General features: G+C 41.6%; 1 protein-coding gene across 3 annotated transcripts in view; it reads right to left on the minus strand.

Moving 5' to 3' along the window:
• The window catches only part of LOC150086985 (peptidyl-glycine alpha-amidating monooxygenase B-like), a 627,331-nt gene that overhangs the window by 71,672 nt on the left and 531,952 nt on the right, over positions 1 to 23,707 (minus strand). For all 3 annotated transcript variants that reach the window (XM_090372880.1, XM_090372878.1, XM_090372879.1), the window contains one exon: positions 4,879 to 4,994. In XM_090372880.1, coding sequence (XP_090229006.1) covers positions 4,879 to 4,994 — 116 coding nt within the window. The remainder of the gene's footprint in view (positions 1 to 4,878; positions 4,995 to 23,707) is intronic.

Consider the following 23,707-nt stretch of genomic DNA (forward strand, 5'->3'; position numbering starts at 1 on the left):
CTGCAAGCTTAGACCTTAAGCCTAATATACTTTCAATGTCATTAATAAATACAGAAAACAATAATGGGCCTAGTACCGAACCCTGCGGGACACCACTAATAGCATTAACCCATGATGAGCAGTGTCCTGGAAATAACCACTCTCTGTCTACTCCCACTCAATCATCCCTTTATCCATAGGAGTAACTTGCCCTTAATGCCATAAAGCTCCAATTTGTACAGAAGTCTTTTATGTGCAACAGTATCAAAAGCTTTTCTGAAATACATGTATATGGTATCAATATTATTTTGTGTATCCAGTTTCTTTGTTACTGCATCATAGTATCCAGTCAAACTGGTCAAATAAGATCTTGAGGGTTACTAAAGTACAACTGCACTCCTCTCTAGATGGTTCTGCATTACTTCTTTAACCAGCAACTCCATTATTTTTTTCTGGAGCAGAAGTTACGCTAACAGACCTGTAACTACTCATATTACCCTTTGATTCCCCTTTGTAATTTGTGAATACATTTGCACTTCTCCAGTAACAGGAACCTTTGGTGAATCCATAGATGCTCTCATAATTATGGCTAAGGGTTTGCTTACTTCCTTTTCTGCCTTCCTTAATATAATTGGATAGATCCCATCCATCCCAAGTGACTTTTTCATGTTTAACTTCAACAATTTCTCTTCCACTTTCCTCTCTTTATTACAAAATCATTTAGCTCTCTGTTAGAGTTTGGTAAACTTCTGGTGTCGATTTTTCCTAAACCCTAAATAATTCTTGTGTGAATGTAGATGCAAAATATCTATCAGTTTGTCAGCAACCTGAGCAGGATTATAAACAGTTAAACCGTCGATATCAAGTACACTAATGTATCCCCCTTCCCTCTAGTGTTTTCATAAGTACAAAAGTCTTTGCCATTTTCTTTGCATCCTTTGTCAAAAATTTCTCATAATCTGCCTTGGCTTGCCTAACCTCCTTTGTGACTGATTGCAGACTAGTTTATATCTACCAAAGGCTTCTGTCTCACCTGATAATTTATAGGCATCTCAAACTGATGAAGATACATAAGGCTTAATGTCTAAGTTTGCAGATGATACAAAGGTTGGCAAGGTGGTTAATGACAGTAATCAGGGTAAGCTGCTGCAACAAGATTTTAAAAAATTAGGCATGAGGGCTGAGAAATGGCAGTTGAGGTTTAACACTGACAAATGCAAAGTACTGCATATATGCTGTAGTAATTCCAGATTATTAACATACCAACAGTGTGGTATTAACATACCAACAGTGTGGTACTCAGGGTAATAGAAAATCAAAAAGACCTGGGGGTATTTATGCAGCCGGAAGTCCTCTAAGCAATACAGACAGGCTGTTAGGACAGCTCATGAGGTTTTGTCTATGATATACCAGGGACATTGAGGTATTTTGCAAATCTGTGGGGAGTGGGGAAATGCTAATTTATAGTTTTAGCATTAGCATTAGTAGAGGCATTTGATGCAAGAAAGCAAGCTTATGCAGCATCAGCCAAAAAAAAAAAAAAAAAAAAAGTGACATAAATAAATAAAAATAACCACTTCCACTTCACCCCTCTGTTCGTTCGAAATACCTGTCCAGCTGAGCCTTAAACTTATTTAGGCTATCAACTTCCACGACAAGGGATGGAAGTCTGTTCCACCCACCAACCACCCGCTGGCTAAAGGCAAATTTCCGCACATCTATCCTACATCTGTCTTTCCTCAATTTGAATTTATGCCCTCTCAGGTGATTTTTCTGAGCTAGAGGAAGAATCCCATCAGCATTGAGCATGCTCAAACCATTCAAGGCTTTGTACACCTCTATCAGATCACCCCGCTGGTGCCTAGTTTCCAGACACTGTAATTTGCAAAACTTAAGCCTTTCTTCGTAAGAGAACCCCTTTGTCCCATTCACCAATCTAGTTGCCCTTCTCTGTACTCGTTCCAGCAGCTCTACATCCTTCCTGAAATGAGGCCTCCAGGCCTGTATACAGTACTCTAGGTGTGGCCTGACCATTGCCTTATACAAGGGAATAATCACCTCCTTATCCCTGCTAGAAAAATTCCTATATATCATTGACAATACACCATGAGCTACTCTTGCAGCTCGTCTGCACTGCTCAGAGAACTTCATATCTGCCTGCACCACCACCCCCAGGTCCCTTTCATTCTCTACCACTGTCAGTGTAGTACCACAGAGTTGATACGTTGCTCTGGGGTTGCTGTTTCCCATATGTAGTACTTTACATTTGTCAATGTTAAACTTAATTTGCCACCTCGAAGCCCATCTGCTCAACCTTTCCAAATCCTGTTGCAGCAGCATAGTGTCAGTAGTGTCCTTGACAACCCTGCCAACCTTCGTATCGTCTGCAAACTTGGACATTAAGCCTGATATACCATCATCAATATCATTTATAAATACAGAAAACAATAAAGGCCCCAATACTGAACCCTGAGGGACTCCACTAATAACATTAGTCCACGATGAGCAGTGTCCATTGATTACCACTCTCTGTCTTCTCCCCCTCAACCACCCCTTTATCCATAGCAGCAACTTGCCTCCAATGCCACACTGCTCCAATTTGTGCAGCAGTCTTCCATGTGCAACAGTATCAAAAGCCTTTCTAAGATCCAAGTATATAATATCAAAGTTATTCCCTGCATCCAGTTCTTTTGTGACTGCATCATAGTATCCAATCAAATTGGTCAGGCAAGACTTCCCCTTAACAAAACCATGCTGTGTCCTAGCTATAACTGAAGTCTTGTCTAGATGATCCTGCAGTGCTTCTTTCACCAGTGCCTCCATTAATTTTCCAGGAACAGAAGTTAAACTCACAGGTCTATAATTACTTGTGTCAGCCTTTGATCCCCCTTTGTGAATTGGGGTCACATTTGCACATCTCCAGTCAATGGGTACCTCCCCTGAGTCCAAGGAAGCTCTCATAATTATGGCTAAGGGTTTGCTTACCTCCTTTGCTGCCTCCTTTAATATAACTGGATAGATCCCATCCACCCCAGGTGCCTTTCTTGTGTTTATCTTCAACAATTTCTCCTCCACTTTGCTCTCAGTTATTACAAGATTCTCTAGCTTACTGCTAGAGTTGAATACACCTCTGGCATTCCCCTCGCTGAATAACTCCTCATGTGTGAATGTCGATGCAAAATATTCATTTAGTTTGTTAGCTACCCGAGCAGGGTCATCAACAGTTGACCCATCGATCTCAAGTGGACCAATCTGATTCATCCCCTTCCTTCTAGAGTTTACATAAGTAAAGAACTCTTTGCTGTTTTTCTTCGCATCCCTTGCCAAGGATCTCTCGTAATCTGCCTTCGCCTGCCTAACCTCCTTTGTAACTTGGTTACAGATCAACTTGTATCTATCATAGGCGTCCGTGTCACGTGTTAATTTGTATGTATCCCATGCATTTTTCTTCTCTGCCATATGCCTCATTAGTTCATCTGACAACCATTTAGGCCTAAACCTTGAACAATATTTCTTAGTTGGTATGTAAAGCCTAGTAGCTTCCACAATAAGTTCTTTGAATGCTTCCCATTTTGAATTTGCTGTTGGTAATATCATCAGTTGATCCCACTGTATAGAATTTAAATACTGTCTCAGTCCATTGTAGTCGCCTTTACGAAAGCAATACCCCTTCCCTTTACCCCTAATGGTAGTTACCTCTTTGAGTAACTCCCACTTCAGCACACTGTGATCACTGCCACCAAGTGGTTCATTTATGTGCAGATTCTTAATGCATGAAGAATCACTACTGATAATCAAATCAAGAGTATTACTCCCTCTAGTTGCCTCCCGAACATGCTGATGTAGAAAACAATCATCCAATAAATCCACAAAAGCCTTGCTACTGTGTGAGTGACCAGCCCCCAAATTCCAGTCAATATCTGGGAAATTAAAATCCCCCATTATAAGACTCTCTGATTTACTGGCCCACTCTATTTCTCCGAACAGTTTCTTATTATACTCATCAGAGTCATTAGGCCTATAGCACACTCCTACTCTCAATTTTGATCTCCCAATGCTTATGTCACACCAAACTGACTCGACACTGCACTGTCCAGCGATGTCGACTGGCTTCACTTCCTTGGATTTTATGTGTTTTTTAACTAATAGCATAACCCCTCCTCCCTTCCTATCCTGTCTATCCTTTCTGTAGACATTGTACTCCCCAAATTCCAGTTCTGCATTTCTTATATCTGTGTGACACCACGTCTCTGAAATCCCCACAATATCTGCCTTTGATGTTTTGAGCAATACCTCAACTGCCTATCTTTTATTCTTACATCAACTGAAGAAAATCAAGAACAGGAGTAGCCCAAGTAACTAAGCTGTTAGGAAAAGCTTATTCTGAAAAGTAATATACCATTATTTACAACCATTTGTCTCCTGCTATACATCTGTTTGCAATTAAGAAGCTTGACTGTGATCCCTCTATGTTTCAAGGATCACAGGCAGTAGTCAAAAGATTTGCCCAAATAATGTCAAAGTTATTTCCTGCATCAAACTCATGCTGTCGTAGCAGTTTATCAAATTATCAAACCCATGTTGTATGCACTCGAAAATTCCTATCTAGATGATTCTGTAATATATTTTTAATACTGCTTCCATGACCTTCCCTACAATTTAAGTCAAACTGAATGGAAAGAAGGCCTCAGGGCTATAAAATTCATTGTTTGTTATATAAACCAATTTAAATTAAGTTTTGCCACATAATGTTTAAGAAATGCCATTAAATGTTCATATTATATTAGGAAAAAAAAACCCACACCACTTATCCACTTATTCCAGCTACAGCTAAAAATGAGTAATTATATTAATCTTATCTTAAAATGCATTTCGTTGCTATAATAAATTTTTACTTACTTCATCTTTTGGGGAAAAAATTGCAAGCAATTCTTGGTTAGTGATATTGAAAACAAACGCTTTCACTTGATGATCTTTATACAATGAAGGTCCACAAACTGCATACAGGAGTCCTCCTACATGAAAGGAATGTTAAAAAATACTATACATAAAGTGTCACTCAAAAATTACGAGACTGGTCATATAATGACAACATGAATATTTCTAGTTAGTGGTGATACAGGCATAGTAGTTTTGTTCATCACATACTATTATATATTGCATTAGTAGAGAACTCCGCCATGGACGGTCCCAAGCCCGGCTGCGAAAGGAGGAGGGTGGTCATCCTGCCGAAATGACCAGAACCGGGAAACCGGGGAAACTAGGCAAGAAACCGCATGAAATTCGGAACAAGCTCTTACAACAATGTTACTGCATCCGGGGTAGCCGATGCGCCAGCACTGGGGACCCAGGGTACTGGTGTGAAGTGGACCACTGGCCACAGAACAAGCTGTTATAACAATGTTACCGCATCCGGGGTAGCCGATGCGCCAGCACTGGGGACCCAGGGTGCTGGTGTGAAGTGGATCACTGGCCACAGCAATAAGCTTACTACGCCAAAAAGGACAATTAACATTGGCGAATGGAATGTTCGAACGGGGCACCACGTTGGACAAAAGGAAATCATTGCCCAAGAACTACTTAGGTGCAAGATATCAATCGCGGCATTATCCGAATTAAGGCTCACCGGGTCTGGAACGATGATCATCCAACCACCAGCACCTAATGAAGCGGTTATGCTATTCTATTCTGGTGGTGAGAAATGAGAAGCAGGAGTGGGCTTTATGGTCGATGCTCAGGCCACCAGTAGTGTGATCGCTTTCCAACCAATATCGGACCGCCTGGCAGTCCTTACTGTCAAGGGCACCATCAAGACCCATATTATCTCCGCCTATGCGCCAACTGAGACTAGCCTGGACCCGACCAAGAATGACTTCTACAACCAGCTCCAACATACGCTGGATTCAATTCTGCAGACAGAAGTGATCATCCTCACAGGGGACTTTAATGCCCATATTGGCGTGGACAGATCTGGTTGGGAAACAACAATGGGCAAGTTTGGCCATGGGAAGATCAATGACAACGGCTTACGTTTGTTGTCCTTTGCCGCATCTAACAACCTGATCATTGGAAACAGCCATTTCCAGCACCCTCAAAAACATCAACTTACATGGCGAAATCCATCTGGCAAGGACTCAGCAATCCTGGACTACATTTTGATCAATGCCAGATTTCGCTCATCACTCATGGACGTTCGTGCCATGAGGGGACCTGATTGCGGATCTGATCACTACCTCATCCGGGCTAAGGTGCAGCTCAAATTACGGCATGCAAAAAGATCATCTCGGTCAGCCAAGCTGGACTGGAGGCAGCTAATGAATGCTGCCAACAAACAGGCATATCAGATCGCCCTATCCAACCGCTTCGAGATGCTGGCCGTGCCCGAGGATATAAATGAAGAAGAAAAGCAGATCTCTGATGCCATCCTGGAATGTGCCAAGCCCCTATGTCCACCTGCCCGACGTCGAACGCAACCATGGATATCAGACGAGTGCCTCGACCTCGTGGACAAACGGAAACAGGCAAAGTTGGTCGACTTTGAACGGTACCGGCAGCTAAACCGAGAAGTCCGACAAAGAATGACAGCGGAAAGAGAAGCATACTGGAACCAAGTGGCAGACGATCTTGAAGTGGCGGCATCCAAAAACGAGTACCGCACTCTCTACCGCACCCTCAGATGTCTGAGTGGAAAGACCAAATTGACTAGTGACAACATCAAGAATGCTGATGGGACCTTCGTGCGATCACCATCCGAACGCCTGCAACGGTGGAGTGAATTCTTCAAAGCTTTGTATAATCACGACCCACCTCAGGGACCGCCAGCAACAGCACTCTCGATCGACCCCCCTGAGGTCTCCATGGTCGATGTTGAGCCTACAGTAGAAGAAGTGAAAGCAGCCATACAATCCCTGAAGCATGGCAGGGCACCAGGAGTGGACCAAGTCACCACAGAAGCGATCAAAGCCGGGGGAGATGTACTGCTTCGCCGACTACACTCACTCCTCAAAACCATCTGGTGCACTGAACAAATTCCGTTAACATGGAGGAAAGCCATTATCGTACCGATCCACAAGAAAGGTGATAACCGGGACTGCAAGAACTACCGTGGCATCAGCCTCCTTTCCATCATCGGAAAGGTCTTTATGAAGATCATCCAGTCAAGACTGCAAAAACATCGCGAGCAAACCAGTCGAGAAGAACAGGCAGGATTTAGACCCGGGCGAGGATGCTGTGATCAAATCTTTGCCATTCATCAGCTGATGGAGGAGAGGATCCGGTGTGGACAGCGAACTGTCATTGTTTTCATTGACTTTAAGTCTGCTTTCGACTGTGTCCACCGGCCTGCCTTATGGAAACTACTAGAGGTTGAACATGTACCTCGAAAAGTCATCACACTCCTCCGAACTGCATACAACGGTTTAACCAGCCAGGTGCGCATCCAGAACGATTTATCAGAGGAATTTACCATCCAAACTGGAGTCCGCCAAGGGGATGTAGCCTCCCCGTTGCTTTTCGACATCGTGGTTGACGCCATTATGAGGCAAGCATTCAGAAACAGACAGGGCATACAATATGACAAGGATCACTATGTGACTGACCTGATGTTTGCTGATGATAGTGCTATCCTTGCCGGTAACGACGCTGAAGCCACGGACATCCTCTACGACATTGCCCGCATTGCCTGGCCATACGGTTTGAAGATCAATGCTGGTAAGACAAAGGCCCTGACAACAGATGGGTCGCAAGCCACCATCTATCTCGAAGGCGTCCAGATCGAGCAAGTGCAGGACTTTAAATATCTTGGGTCGCTGGTCCAGGAGAAGAAAGTTGCATCCACCATGGAAATCCACAGCAGAATTGGACAGGCGGCCACTGCGTTCGCCTCGCTCAAATGGTGTCTGTGGAAGAGGACCAACATTTCCACAAAGACTAAAATCCGACTCTTCCGGACTTTGATCCTGCCCATTCTTCTTTACGGATCGGAAACATGGATTTGTCTCAAGTTAGATTTGAACAAACTTGAGGTATTCCAAATGCGATGCCTGCGGCAGATCTTGGGCATCTCTCTTCGCGACCGCATCACTAATGATACCATCCGCGCCAGATGCCAACAGCAACCAACCATTGCCGACCAAATCCAGAAGCGAAGGCTCAGATGGTTTGGCCACGTATGTAGAATGGGCACGAACAGAATACCATCCACACTCCTTTGGAGACAACGACCCACCCAATGGAGCATCCAACGGACCACGCCTAGGAAAACGTGGGCCAAGCAAGTGGAAGATGACTTGAAGAGCCGACGTCTCGACCTTAACCAGGCCAGGACTGAAGCCATGGATCGTAAGGTATGGAAGAACATCACAGAGCAAGTCCGAAACCCTGCGGCACCTACAGCAGCATACTGGTTGCGTGGCCAACCGCCTCCCCCAGCTGCCAGCTAAGGACCAAAGAAGAAGAAGAAGATTAGTAGAGGGGAAGCTTTTTATGAAAAAGTGTGGGGAAGCTTTTTATGAAAACATATACATGCTCTATGAATTTTTGAAATGACTAATTAAAAAAAAAATACAAAACAGTTTCAAAAACATGAAATGACACAAACAGCTTTATGCTGTTTTATTGAAAGCACCATCAGTCACAACAATCAAATGCCTGCTCCACCCACTCAGCATTTTTCTCCCTGTAACATTAAAAACATAGATGAAATTGTAACCTCAATTTCATCTTTTTTTTCAGGGTTGAAATTGAGGGCTTGAAGGAAAGACATTTAAGAATGAAGATTCAACAACAATAGTCACAGGAAGTAGTAATATATGAGAGTATAATGCAAAAAATTTTGGATATGCTTCTAACAGCAGCAGATTTGTTGGGCTCAGTGTTATTAGATTCCAAGAGGAATACTTTGAAGGAGTCATGATGGAAAATAAATTAAGTTAAAAAAGTCTTTCTTTTTAAACACATTCTTATAACTTTTGGGGTAGCACTTCATAATATTATACATGGTACTGCCATTCTGAGCAATAAAATATAACTAAACAAAAATAAACCATCAGCTACAGTATTCAGAACATCCTTTGTGTAATGTTCAGATCGCCAGGTGGAATGTTGGCAGCAAAGTGCTGTGGGATCACGGATAGCTAGTGCAGGGGGAGGGATTTCTGCACTCAAATTGAGCTCCGCCAAGATGATAAGGCATGGGACAGAATCCCATCCAGGTTTGGTTGTCGCAGTCAATATCTTTTGCTTTCTTTCTTTCAAAGCATTTTTCCCTTTTCCTTTCTTTTCTTATTCTCTCCTCTGGTTCTTGTACTTTATTCTTTCCCCTTTCCTTTCTTTTCTTATTCTCTCCAATGGTTCTTGTAGTGTATTGTCTCTTAAGAGTGGCTGGGTTTGGAGGATTTGGACTGATTGTTGTGGGCTTGTAGACTTGCTGAGAAGCCATGCTGGTAGCTTTACAAGGTGGTTCTATAGTCGTGGAAGAGTTTTTTGTCTTGAAAAGAGCTCCTGCACGAAGAGTGTGAAGGCACAGTAGTGTTCTCATTTGACAACATGAGCTGGTCTTGGTTCCTGAGTGTGAACTGGGTCTTTGTCATGATGATGTGGCACAGGTCTTCGTAGATAGGACATTCATGTATGAGGTGGTCCCAGGTTTCTTCCTATCTGCAGTGACACTGCGGTGAATCTGAGAGACCGAAGTCGTAGAGCTTCCTCCTGAAGGACCCATGTCTTGTGAGGAAAAAGGTGGTATGGAGGCCTGGAGTGAACCATGCAGGCTGGCTTGGGTATATCCGATGTACGTCTGGGAAGAATTTCCATGTTATGGCTCCTTTGGAGGAGTCAGACCATTGGGCCTGACAGGTCTGCAGCAGGTGTGTTGTTAGATGCCTCTTTTCAGCACTTGTGTTGTTTGTTGGATCACTGGTGAAGCCAATGCAGGTGGCCGCTCTCCCTTTGGACAGTTGGTAAAGCAGCCCACAGCGCACAATTTCCAGGTCCAGGAGAAGGGATTCAACGAGGACCTGGAGCGCGTGGGTGCTAACTGTACAACACGCTCTGGAGATAGTAGGAGGATAGAGCACTGTATGGTGTCTAGTTTTCTCCTGTTTACTGCAGTGATTGCTTTGTTGTACCACACACCTGCGGCATATGACAGAGCCATGATGAAAGTAGCCTTGTAGAAAAGGAAGAGTGTCCTCTTCTTCAAGCCCCAGTCCCTTCTGGTAACTTTGGAAATCATAGAGGAGTAATTCTGATTTTGGTACATAGGTAATTGAGATATGTGGTGAATGACATGTTCTTATCCAGGACTATCCCGAGATATTTTAGTTCCACTTTTAGCTTTATGGTTGTTCTGTGGATTTTTATCTGTGGGGAGGGGCCTCCTGATATCCACAGAACCCCTCAAGAGGATTGAACTCCTTTTTTCCGGCAAAATTCTGAGCTGGTTGGGTCCAGTGAACAGTGTTGAGATGGCTTGATTTGCCTTTGCTTCGATTTGGGATCTGCTGTTTGCCTCAAGCATCATTATCAAATCATTGGCATAGGCTTGCGTTTTTGTTGTGTTCAGGTCAAAGTTTGAGAACTCATCAAGGACCAGATTCCACAGAAGGTTGTTGTTGTTATTTGGTTTTTAGGAGCATTAGCAACTAAAGCCATATTGCTCCAGGATATGCGGTGGTCATTCCCTGACCTTTCCGCATCCTCTGTATTTGGTGGTCACGGGGTTGAACTCCGGTCTAATCAAGAAGCGTGTGCTACACACTGCCGCTCCCGCCCACCTGGCTATGGAGGCAACTCCACAGAAGGGATCCCAGGACAGAGCCCTGCGGGCAACCCCTGAAGACTGGTCGTGACACCTGGCAGTACATAGCACCAACGTTGACTTTTCTATTTGCTAAGTAGGTCTGAATGTATTGGTATAAGTTGATGGGTATGTTTGCCTTCCGGAGCCTGCCGAGGACGCTTGGCCACCATAGCGAGTCAAACGTCCCGGCAAAATCTATGGAGATGATTAGGAAATACTTGCTGGTGCAGGTATGTGCTTCATTTATTATGTTTTCCAGAGCATCAGCTGCAGAACGTCTGCTCCTAAAACCGTACTGATTTGGAGAGGAGAGCCGAGCACCAATGTAATGGGTTTAAATTTTTTGATAGAGCAGTTGTTCGAAAGTCTTGCTGAGCACTGAGAGCAGTGCAATCGGCCCATAGGATCCTGGAAAGTCTTGTTTCTTTTTTGGGTTCTTTATTATGAGTCTCACTCTTGCTGACCTCCAATCAGTGGGGAAGTAGCCCTCTGTGAGGCAGTGGTTAAATAAGTTCAGGATTGTGTCTGGGATATATTTGACTGTCTTTTGAAGTTTTCAGGTTCTAGTAAGTCTTTGCCAGGTGATTTCCTGTTTAGAAATTTGTTTGCTGCAATTTCAAGATCTACTCAAGTGAAGGCTCCTTCAACATGTGAGGGGTTGTAGTCAGCGTTCTCTTGGCATAGTCGTATCTGGTCAGGGATGCTTGGAATAACAGGTGGTAGGAATGTTGTGTCTAGGATGTTGTTTATTGACTCCTGCTATGTTCTTGTGTAATTGCCTTGCAGGAGTTTGGTGGCAGGGATGACTTCACCCCCTAGGGAGTTTGTTGGTGGCTATTTTGTAGACCCCCCCCCAAGGGTTGGTGTTTCCGACTGTTGAGACCAGGTGTTCCCAGGAAAGTTTCTTTCTAGTTTTGATTTGAGCTGTGTATTCGTTTCTTTTTTCCCTGTAGAGTTGCCTCAGGGCCTCTATCTTCACCTCTGGCCACGAGCGATGAGCTTGCTTGTAGTGTTTTCGGCAGGTGTTGACTTCATGCCTTAGTGCTTGGAGCTGTGGGAACCACCAGGGGACTGCTCTGGGAGTCTGTTTTCGTCTCGTGAAGCAGCATACGTAATTATTTTAACTATCACATATTGGTGTTGGTCAGGACTGAGGTCTGAGGGGTTAAAGTTCTGGGCTGTCTTATTCAGGGTTTCCCGGAAGAGGTTCCAGTCAGCCTTGTCGACTGTGAATCTGTGAAGAATCTGTCTTGCTGTTAGTTGGACATTGAGAGAGCAATGCAATTGAAAGGTGAGCACCCTGTGATCAGATGTTGTCCAGTCACCTTTTACCATCTAGGAAGAAAGGTGTCTTGCAATCGAGTGGCTTGCGAGACTCACGATCGTTGCCTCCAACAGAGTGCTCGAGTAGGTTGGTAGATTATTTGGTCTATTGAGGATTGTGAAGCTGCTGTTGGAAAGGAAATCTTCTAGGCGTTGACCATTATTAGTGCCACAGCTGTCCGGTGTTTCATCGTGCCAGGCTGGCACAACCTACAATTCACGTCAGCACCGATGATGAAACTGGCATTTGGGATTTGTATCAGGATGTTTTCCAGGTATCTGATGACTGGGATGATGTCAATTCCTGGTCTGCTGTAGAGCGAGATTGCATAGAACTGTGGGCTCTCCCAGCAGTGTGGTAATGTGGGCGCATACTGCCCAGCTGGTGCAGAGATCAGAGATTTTTGTGACAGTGAAATCCAGGTTGTGGATAACAACAGCTGCCCAGGGGGATATCACCCTCTACCTGCACCACCTTGTAGGTTAGCGGGTATCCTTTCACTTCTTTCAGGTGTGTGTAAGGCTCCTGAATAAGGAGGAGGTCCAGGTTTTCCTCCTCCGCCTTTTTTTCTAAGTTGTGCTGCAACTGCCGTAGCTCACTGGACGTTATGTTGTGCAAATTTTACGATGTTTGGAGTCACGGATTTTTACGATCCGTGATTGGAGGGCACTCTTTGCTTTTAGATACACCGGACATGTGTTGTCGTGGATCGAGTGGTCGGCTGGAATTTTCTGGGCTTTGCAGTTTGTGCAGGTTGGGGACACTGATTTGTTCGGACAGGTGTTGTATTGATGTCCACTTTCTGCACAGTGCTCGCAGGTTGGCTGCTTCTGTGCGCATGTGTGTTGTGCGGCCATAGCAACAACACCAGAAACATTTGGGAACAGCCACATTTTCCTTGAATTGGTGGCTGCCCCAGTTTATGTAGACTCTTTGTTGATGGCTAAGAATTTTCCAGGGCCACTGTGGAGAGTTCAACAGCCCAGTTTATGGAGGTTTCGTTTTTGCTATTTCCCTTTCCCAATCTGTTTGAAGGAGAATGGTTTCAAACTTTGTCCAGATGTTCACGATCCATGCCCTGAGGCCTGTAGTTACCCTGTTCCAGTCCTGCTTCTTGTTTGATATTTTGTAATGTGTTTATCTGGTTCCTGGTCCAGGAGTTCTTGCTACAGGTTTCTGCAATAGAATTCTTCCTGTAGGTTCTCTGCAGAGAGGCCCTTTCCCGTGTCATAAATGACTATATATGGCCCTTTCCTCCTTGGAGGCTCTGCATGGAGTTCGAGGGTTGGGATTTTGGAGTTTCTGACAATTTTGTCAGCCTCTTCTTGTGTCTCTGTTTCTATTATCACGCCAACATTGCGTGTCTTCCGTATTGATTTAATTTAGTTGTTCTGAATTCATCACTCAGATTAGTAATGGCCGAATTTTTGATTTCTTTGCTCGTGTGATGGGTCTCCTGGGAAATGGGCTTCAGGATGACTAGGTGTGGATGTGGCAACAGGGTTTTCTTCTTGTTTGCACACTGTTGCATTTGTTTAGCTCCACATTGTTCATATGCCTCCAATTTCGTTTTTGCTATCTCCCTTTCCCGATCTGTTTGAAGGAGAATGGTTTCAAGTTTTGTCCAGATGTTCACGATCCGTGCCCTGAGGCCTGTAGTTACCCTGTTAGATTGATCTTTGAATAGATCTTCCAAGGCAGTCCTCAGTTTCAGGGTTTTATCTAGCACAGTACCCTCTGGTAGTGTGGGGTCCAGGAGTGGCTCCTTTTGTTTTTGTTCCGCGATATCACATTGTGTGGCGGTGCCATCTGGCATTTCCTTCGTTTCAGTTTGCGAACGGGTTTCCCGTTCAAATTTTGTTGCAGTGCCTTTTTTTTGTTCTTCCTTTTGGTGGAAGAGGGAAGCCAGGATCGGGTGTCCCCAACAACCTGGTGCTGTTCCAACACAGTATGTTCATCGTTTGGGCTCTGTTGTGACGACGTATTGTCCTTGTCTAGTTTTCCTTCCATGATTTGTGAGTTCTGGATAGTCGAAAAGTTTGGTCTATTGACGTATTTTTCTCACTGGTTATAAGGGGTTGGAGAGAAGCGTTGTTTAGCGTCAGCCACAAGTCCATGGCTTAAAATGCAGTATGGTAACAGGGAAAATCAAGTAAAATTTACAGTACTGTGCAACATTCTGTCTTCTGTATTGATTTAATCCATCTAACATTTTCAAATCTTTCCACCAGCAGTCATTAGAATTAACAGACAATGTCTACGATGTTGTTAAAAAGATACAGTGACACTCAAGAGACCAGATCACTGAGCTGGTTGCTAATGCACATCTGGATCTAATTGTCCATGTACATCCAGAACTCCAGAGATGATAACTGTTGTTGATAAATGCACATCCAGAACTCCAGAGATAACTGTTGTTGATAAATAAATACAGTAAACTCCCGCTATTCGCGGTATCTGTATTCGCGGTTTCGCGATCGCTGATTAAATATAAAATGAAACCTAAAAAAAATGTTAATTTTAAAGCGCCGTGAATATTTTCCGCCATAAAAAAACATGGGCGTGGCTAAAATTATCTTTTCCGGTCAAAACAGCGCTCAGTGGGTGGGGGGAGAGGGGTGACAAAATTGCGAGCGTGGATGTTTCTCGCTAATCCTTATTCAGTATGTGTTATGCGCTTGTCATGGAAGGTTTCGTCGTTTACTTTTAATTTATATGCTTATAAATTGAATAAATTTATATGCTTACAAAAGTGATAAATCTACTGTTTTGCAGTGTAAAACAGACTTTTTCAAGTGTGTTAACGGAAGAAAGTGACTTGATTGTGGACAAGTTCTTTCTAACCCGTACAAAAATATGGCTACGAATAATAAGGGAAATGTGAAAAGATCAAAGGTTAGAGAATAAAATTGAGTTATTAGACAAATTTTCTAATGGTGAAAGTGTCTCCTCAGTGGCAAAACATTATAAAATCAATGAGTCAACGGTACGATCAATCAAAAAATTGGAAGAAAAAATCCACCGTAGTGTCCATGAAAATGCGCTAATTGCTTCAAAAATTTGCTCTGTAACTCGTGATGTTAAATTAGAAAAAATGGAAAAGGCTTTAAATCAGTGGATAGAAGGCCGAACTCAAAATAAAATTCCGTTAAGTTCACTCATCATTCGTGAAAAAGCAAAACTCCTTTATCAACACTTTAGAGAAACTGGTGATAGCACTGGCGGGATAAGTTTTTTAGCTAGCAAAGGCGCTGGTTTGAAAGATTTGTTTGAAATTTCTAATAAATATTACGTTTAATATTAAATTGTTTCTTATTTTCATTTCGATGCCATATGCTTGCATTTCACTATGTACTGTCTATGTACATAGTCATATTATGAAGGTACATCAATACATACATAGACAAAATTTTAGACTAGTTTTTCTTATTTATTACATACTTTGGAAAGGAACCCCTTTATTACTATGGGAGCCATAACTCAGTATTCGCGTTTTTGGTATTCGTGACATTTCTCAGGAACGTTACCCCCGCGAATAGCGGGGGTTTACTGTACATTAAAATCGTATTTGAAAAGCTATGCAAGTGGAATATCACTCAAACCATGTTAATGTTAATTACATCAGATGCAGTGATGCTTTCCACAGGCGAGAGAAAATAACTCCTGCTCTAATGGAAATCAAAAGGCTGCAGTTGAAACTTACTATAGATGTATAGGGGAAATAGCCAGAGAAAGATATTGAAATGTGTTGTTATTGTGATTGAAGTTTTTTGGCACAAGGGGCTCTTGGACTACATCGTGCCTATTCATGATTTACTTGTGAGTAAATCTTCCATATTATGATGATTAAAGTCGATTATATAAATTTATGCATCCCAAGTAGTGAAACAGTTTGTCAAGATTTGCATCACCATCAAATATATGTGATAAGGCTAATGGTTTCTGCAAGTTCGATTTGGAGATAAAGCAGCTAGTTTTCTGGTTACTTAACTGCTGAGGACATTCAATGGGGACATGTTTGATTGTTAGCTGAGATTGGCAGAAGGAACACTGAGGAGGGGTCTCTCCAATAAGCAAAAACAGATGAGATAGACAAATGACTAAAGCAGAGTCTTTCCAGAATAATCACTTCTTTTTGCCTGAAACAAGATATCCATAGCTGCAGTTCTTTTTTATTTGCAGCAATTTATTATTGAGTTGAGTTTGCCACCCATTTGACCAGTGATTCCTACAAGTGTTTTAATAATGGATTTGTAATCAGTGTAGGACACCTGCACGTGACAGAAAGGTCCAGTTTCAGGGTGTTTAGCAGCAGGATCCACATGTAGTCCCTGAGATGGCAACATGACCTGGGATCCAGCAGAAGGTGACCATCTGGTTGCATGTTTGATAGTGACATAATCTAGGTTGGATTTGTTTCAGGATGGGATGAGAAAGAGAAGTAGGCTGAATGGTGGTAACTGCACTTATGGATTCTGTACATATCAAAACTTGGTTGAAATGATGACTGCTTATGTTATCTAGAGTTAGTTTTATTGTGCACAATTCTGTTGGACAGGTACTGCATTCTGTAGGAGGAGACAGCCACTGAGAAGGTGGAAGGAACTGCTTCAGCCTTTTGGAGCCATCAATAGAGATATGTAGTTTCTCTGAGTTTTCCAATGTATGTACTTCATGCAGTAGCTCAAGGTTGTTTTCTAGGAAGCATTTTCCCATCACTGAAACAAATAGTCAGAAAGAGGTGAGAATTGAGTCCAGGGAGGTTTAGGAATATCAACACTTTGGAAGATATGCAGAAGTCAATGTTCCAACTATGCATGAGCCTCTTCCAGTTGAAGTCCCATGGGATGGTTTTCAATAGGTTTATTGTGGTTAGCAAGACAAATGGATACACCCAACTACGGCAAGATGGAAATGCTATTAATTTTTGCTGCATAGTTACATAGTAAGATTTTTCTTCTGAGATGGAGGGGGGGGTTCATTTGCCTCAATACGTACACAGGCTATGAACTAGAGATGTTCTGAAGGCTCCCACAGTTATCCTAAGAGCATTATGTTGGATAGTATTCAGATATAATAAGGAATTTTTCCTTGTAGAGTCACATATTGGTGACCTATAATCCAAGTGAGACTAAATTAAGGTTCTAGAGGGATATAAGAGGGAATTTCTGTTGGTATAAGAGAGAATTTCTGAAGATATAGCAGAGATGGCTCTTAAGAATGAACAATTTTTTAGAGAAACCATCCAAAGGTAATCTATCTAGTATAAAAATTAAGTTTATTATCTAAATATAAGCCTGATAAACAAAAGTTGTTGGTAAGAGGAATAAGACTTTTTTAAATCTATTTCTGGTTTTGGGTGTTTGTACCACAGAAGCAGATTCCAGGGATTTTTTGTCTATTGGGGAAAGTCCATTTCATAGCACTCATGATTCTGTTTTGGCTATAGAAATTTGAAGTTTCCTTTAAATGATATTCAGTTTGTGACTGACAAGAGATAATGAGGTTGTCAGCAAACAAGTATGATTCAATCCTATTTCGAATGTCCCATGTCATATGTCATTTGTTATAATTCTTATGATAAATAATGGTTTCACTGAGGATGAAGTCCCATGGCACACCCACCTCTTGGACAAATTATTCGTTATTGGACAAATTATTAAACTGTTCAAATATCTAATCTGAAATTTGTGTAGGGTAAGAAACTTTGTATAAAATGAGGTAACTGGCCTCTCAAACGAAAAAAAAAAAAAAAATAAATAAATAAAGATGTTGAAGAAAACTATATTTGAACTTGAATCAAAAGCTTTCTCACTATCAAGATTTAATATGACCAAATTTCTTATGAAAGCATTCCAGATGTTTGTTTCTACTTTGATTGTCATGTCTAATGTGGACTGATTCTTCTGAAACCTGTACTGATTACTATTTAGCAACATTTATTTTCCAGGAACTATGTGAGTGGCCTGTGAATCATTTTTCCCCAAGACTTTACCTAAACAGCTAGTTGGTTAAACTGGTCTGTAATTGTGTGAGCCTTTCCTGACTTTGGGAAGGCTGGGACAACTGAAAGATTCCAGAAGTTTGGGTATGTATTTTCTAAAAATATTTGGTTGCAGAATTTTCATTATGATCTTTATTGCTTTGTTTTTAAGCATTATGCAGTAGACTTTGTTTGGACCACCAGCAGTATTGGATGTTTTACTGAGTTCTAAAGGTTGATGTTAGTGGTTATTTGTATTAGGAGTGGAACCATAGAAAAATTGATTTTATGTTGTTCTGCACGTGACGTAATTTTTTAAAAGACTGGATTGTAAGCAGATTGCCAATACATTGGCATACAATTCAACTAAAGCATTCACTATTTCTGCCAGTGAGGACAACTGTTGTCCCTTCCAGTTTAATATTGAGACAGCACATATTTTGCCATTAATGCAAAATATGTGCTGTCTCAATATTAAACTGAATTTTCCTCTAGATGAGTCTAGTGTCCATGTCCTTGTTAACAGTTGAAGCAATAATGATATTAAGGCACTAATGGTATTAGGAGTTGGCACTAATGATAATAAGAGTAGGAGACCGGCAGAATTACTTAACAAGTACAGGTCACTGTTGAAAAAAAGCCGTGATTAGAGTTGAATTTGAAAGCGTCTGCAATTCTGCCCAGACACAATAGGAGGAAGTATATGATGAGAGCCTTGTCGATCAATTCGCCACCGGAAAGATTGTGCAAGGTTCAAAGGGTATAATTTTTTTCAGCCCGGTCTGTACTTGTTAACAGGAGAGACTGCTTCTACAGGGATAGGATACACTTAAATAGAAAGGGTGCAAAAATATTTGCTGATGCTATCGAGGCAGTGTTAGGTGGGTTGGAAAACTGCTAGCTTGGGGGGGATGCAAGGACTAATAGATTAATAGTAGCCACTGGCAGAGGTGAAAGTGATTCTTGCATTGCTTCTATTGGAATGAGCAATAGCCTGGAAAACAAGATGCAGGGTATTTCAGAGACTGCTGGGAGTCATTGCGGTACAAGTAAACACATGGGTTGTGTTAGGTTAGCTAAGAATAGGAAGAGGTGCATGTATACTTGCATGTACACCAATGCTAGGAATTTGTTAAATAAATTTGATGGTTGGTTGGGGATTTATTTGGCGCATCAGCATATATGGCCAAAGTGACCATAAATTTGATGAATTTGAGGTATTGCTCAGAACATCAAAGGCAGATATTGTTGGGATATCAGAGACGTGGTGTCACACAGATATAATGAATGCAGAACTGGAATTTGGGGAGTACAATGTATACAGAAAGGATAGACAGGATAGGAAGGAAGTAGGGATTATGCTTTTAGTTAAGAAATACATAAAATCCAAGGAAGTGAAGCCAGTCGACATTGCTGGACAGTGCAGTGTCGAGTCAGTTTGATTTGACATTGGGAGATAAAAATTGAGAGTAGGAGTGTGTTATATGTGTGTTAAAACCTTGCCCGACTCTGATGAGTATAATAAGAAACTGTACAGGGAAATAGAGTGGGCCAGTAAATCAGAGAGTCTTATAATGGTGGTTTTAATTTCCCAGATATTGACTGGAATTTGTGGGTTGGTCACTCACACGCTAGCAAGGCTTTTGTGGATTTATTGGATGATTGTTTTCTATACCAGCATGTTTGGGAGGCAAATAGCAGGAGTAATACTCTTGATCTGATTATCAGTAGTGATTCTTCATGCATTAAGAATCTGCAGATAAAGGAACCACTAGGTGGCAGTGATCACAGTGTGCTCAAGTGGGATTTACTCAAACAGATAACTACCATCAGGGGTAAAGGGAAGAGGTTTTTGCTTTCGTAAAGGCGACTACGAAGGTCGGAGACAGTATTTAAATTCTATACGGTGGGACCAACTGATCATGTTACCAACAGCAAATTCAAAATGGAAAGCATTCAAAGAATTTATCTTGGAAGCTACTAGGCTTTACATACCAACTAAGAAATATTGTTCAAGGTTTAGGCCTAAATAGATGTCAGATGAACTACTGAGGCATATGGCACAGAAGAAAAATGCATGGGATACATATAAATTAATGGGTGACATGGAAGCCTAAGACAGATTTAAGCTGGTCTGTAACCAAGTCAAAAAGGAGATTAGGCAGGCAAAGGCAGATTATGAGAAATCCTTGGGAAAGGATGAAAGGAAAAACAACAAAAAGTTCTTTACCTATGTAAACTCTAGAAGGAAAGGCATGAATTAGATTGGTCCACTGATATTGATGATTCAACTGTTGATGATACTGCTCAGGTGGCTAACAAACTAAATGAGTATTTTGCATCTACATTCACCCATGAGGAATTATTCAGGGAGAGGAATGCCAGATAATTTGCAAATTATTACAAAATCATCTGGAAAGTGAAGTCGAAATTGTTTAAGATAAACATAAAAAAGGCACCCGGGGTGGATGAGATCTATCCAGTTATATTAAAGGAGGCAGCAAAGGAAGTAAGCAAACCCTTAGCCATAATTATGAGAGCTCCTTTGGACTCAGGGGAAGTAACCATGGTCTGGAGATGTGCAAATGTGACCCCAATTCGCAAAGGAGGATCAAAGGGTGACACAAGTCATTATAGACCTGTTAGTTTAACTTCTATTCCAGAAAAATTAATGGAGGCACTGGTTAAAGAAGCACTGCAGGATCATCTACACAAGACTTCAGTTACTAGCTTGGACACAGCATGGTTTTGTTAAGAGAAAACCTTGCCTGATCAATTTGATTGGATACTATGACGTGGTCACAAAAGAACTGGATGCATGGAATAACTTTGATATCATATATTTGGATCTTAGAAAGGCTTTTGTTACTGTTGCACATGGAAGACTGCTGAACAGACTGGAGCAGTGTGGTATTGGAGGCAAAATGCTGCTAAGGATAAAGGGATGGTTGGGTGGGAGAAGACAGAGAGTGGTAATCAATGGACACTGCTCATTGTGGACTAACGTTATTAGTGGAGTGTTGAGTGGTTAGTGTTGAGTCCATTGTTGTTTTCTGTATTTATAAATGATACTGATGATGGTATATGAAGCTTAATGATCAAGTTTGCAGACAATACGAAGGTTGGCAGAGTTGTTAAGGACACTAATGACAATACACTGCTGCAACAGGATCTAGAAAAGTTGAGCAAATGGGCTGAGAGGTGGCAAATGAAGTTTAACATTGACAAATGTAAAGTACTACATATGGGAAGCAGTAACCCCAGAGTAACGTATCATCTCTGTGGTACTACACTGACAGTGGTAGAGAACGAAAAGGACCTGGGGGTAATTGTGCAGGCAGATATGAAGTTTTCTGAGCAGTGCAGATGGCCTGTAAGAGCAGCTCATAGTGTCTTGTCAATGATATACAGGAATTTTTCTAACAGGGATAAGGAGGTGATTATCCCTTTGTATAAGGAAATGGTCAGGCCACACCCTGAGTACCGTATACAGGTCTGGAGGCCTCATTTTAAGAAGGATGTAGAGTTGTTGGAACAAGTACAGAGATGGGCAACAAGGTTAGTGAATGGAACAAAGGGTTGCTCTTACAAAGAAAGGCTTAAGTTTTGCAGATTACAGTGTCTGAAGACTAGGCACCTGTGAGGTGGTCTGATTGAGATGTATAAATCCTTGAATGGTTTGAGCATGCTCAATGCTGATAGGATTCTTCCTCTTGCTCAGAATAACCACTTGAGAGGGCATAAATTCAAATTGAGGAAAGAAAGGTGCAGGATAGATGTGTGGAAGTTTGCCTTTAGCTAGTGCGTAGTTGGTTGGTGGTACAGACTTCCATCCTTTGTTGTGGAAATTGATAGCCTAAATAAATTTAAGGCTGAGCTGAACAGGTATTTGGAACAAACGGAGAAATGAAATGGTAGCATTTTTTTTTTTTTTGCACGTGCCTTAATTTTTTGAAAGACTGGATCGTAAGCAGATTACAAATACATTGGCATACGATTTAACTAAAGCATTCACTATTTCTGGCAGTGAGTGAGGACACTTGTTATTCCTTCCAGTTTAATTTTGAGACAGCACATATTTTGAAATTAATGCAAAATATGTGCTGTCTCAATATTAAACTGAATTTTCCTCTAGATGAGTCTAGTGTCCATGTCCTTGTTATCAGTTGAAGCAAAACTGATTCAGGCATCTTTCTTTGTATTTGGTGGAACATGCCTTTGAGTCTTTTAAAGTTAACGAGATTATTAGTTGTAGGGAATTTGCAAAATGAATTTCAAGCTCTATTTTTTTGCTTAGCATATATACATTCTTTATTCCACCTGTAATTGCCATGTTTATGTTTTCCTGGTAGAGATTTTGGTATTACAGATGCAGCAGCTTATAAAATCTGGTTAATAATATGTTCAGTGATATTATCTATAAGCTGGGTTTGGAATATATTATCATCTAACTGAACATGAGTGGCATATTCATTCCCGTATGCCATACAAAATTTCTAAGTGGTGCAATGCATTGCAGGTGAGTTCGTCAGTGTTTTGGAGCTTGCAGAGAACAGAAAAGTGGTCAGTGTTTGCGTGGTCATCAATCATCAAGAAATGACTACTCCATGTTAGTATATATGATAAGAGGCCGACCGGGCTAGCCAGGTGGGTAAAGTGCCTGCCTGGCAACCCAAAGGTCGCGGGTTTGATTTCCGCCTCGGGCTTGGATCAAAGTACTGGAAAAACCTTGGGAGGTGCATTATGGCCACAGAAGCCTATGCGCCAACAACCACTTAAAAAAAAAAAAAAAAAAAAAAAAAAATATGATAAGAGAACAGACGGAAAGGTCTATGACAGTCATGGATCCTGGAGAAAAATGGATATAGGAGGGGTCTCCCCCGTCATTTAAATTCAGCTGCTCACTTCTTAACCACGGAATGGGAAGGGGCATCCACCCTTGATGTTGTAACCATATCCTCACGAATTACCTTTCACCTTACTCTCGTTTCCTTAATATTGGATGACTGTACAGTGGTTGATTTTCCTCCATTTTACTAGTTGTATAATCTGCAACACTTTCTTGACTTCAGGGAGGTAACTTCAGTAACAATTTCAGTAATTCCAAAAGAGTTACTGAAATTGCATAAAATTTGGTGGGTTACTATTTGAAGTGTTATGCATTAAATATGAAATTTTCAACACTCTTTCACTACCATTTCACACTCAGGCCATGGACTTTTCAAACTCCCCTCAAAGCATGCTTTGGTGCATGCATTTTAAATGCTAAGATTAATTGTAGTAGAATATCTTTGGAATGACACAAAGGTGGCAGGGCACGTTATCCTTTGAAACACACTATGTGAAATCTGACAAGCCAGACTTCAAGAAAGGGCACACCTGGTCAGCCAAAATGGATAGGTAGAGCATTCAAAGTGGTGTTTAGAAGTATGAGAGCTCCAAAAAACTCCCAGGAAAACTTCCCCCATAAATAAACACTGCTGCTATCTGCCTATTTTTGTTAGAAAGGAATATTGGAATGATTCCTTTCCATATTTTGTCAAAATACTCTTTATCTACTGTCCACACAGTATAGCATGAAAAGTGATTCATCAGAAAAGATAACTTTTCTGATGAATCA

The sequence above is a fragment of the Mastigoproctus giganteus genome, chromosome 4, assembly GCF_048544385.1.
Source record: "Mastigoproctus giganteus isolate SK-2022 chromosome 4, ASM4854438v1, whole genome shotgun sequence".
Lineage (NCBI taxonomy): Eukaryota > Metazoa > Arthropoda > Arachnida > Uropygi > Thelyphonidae > Mastigoproctus > Mastigoproctus giganteus.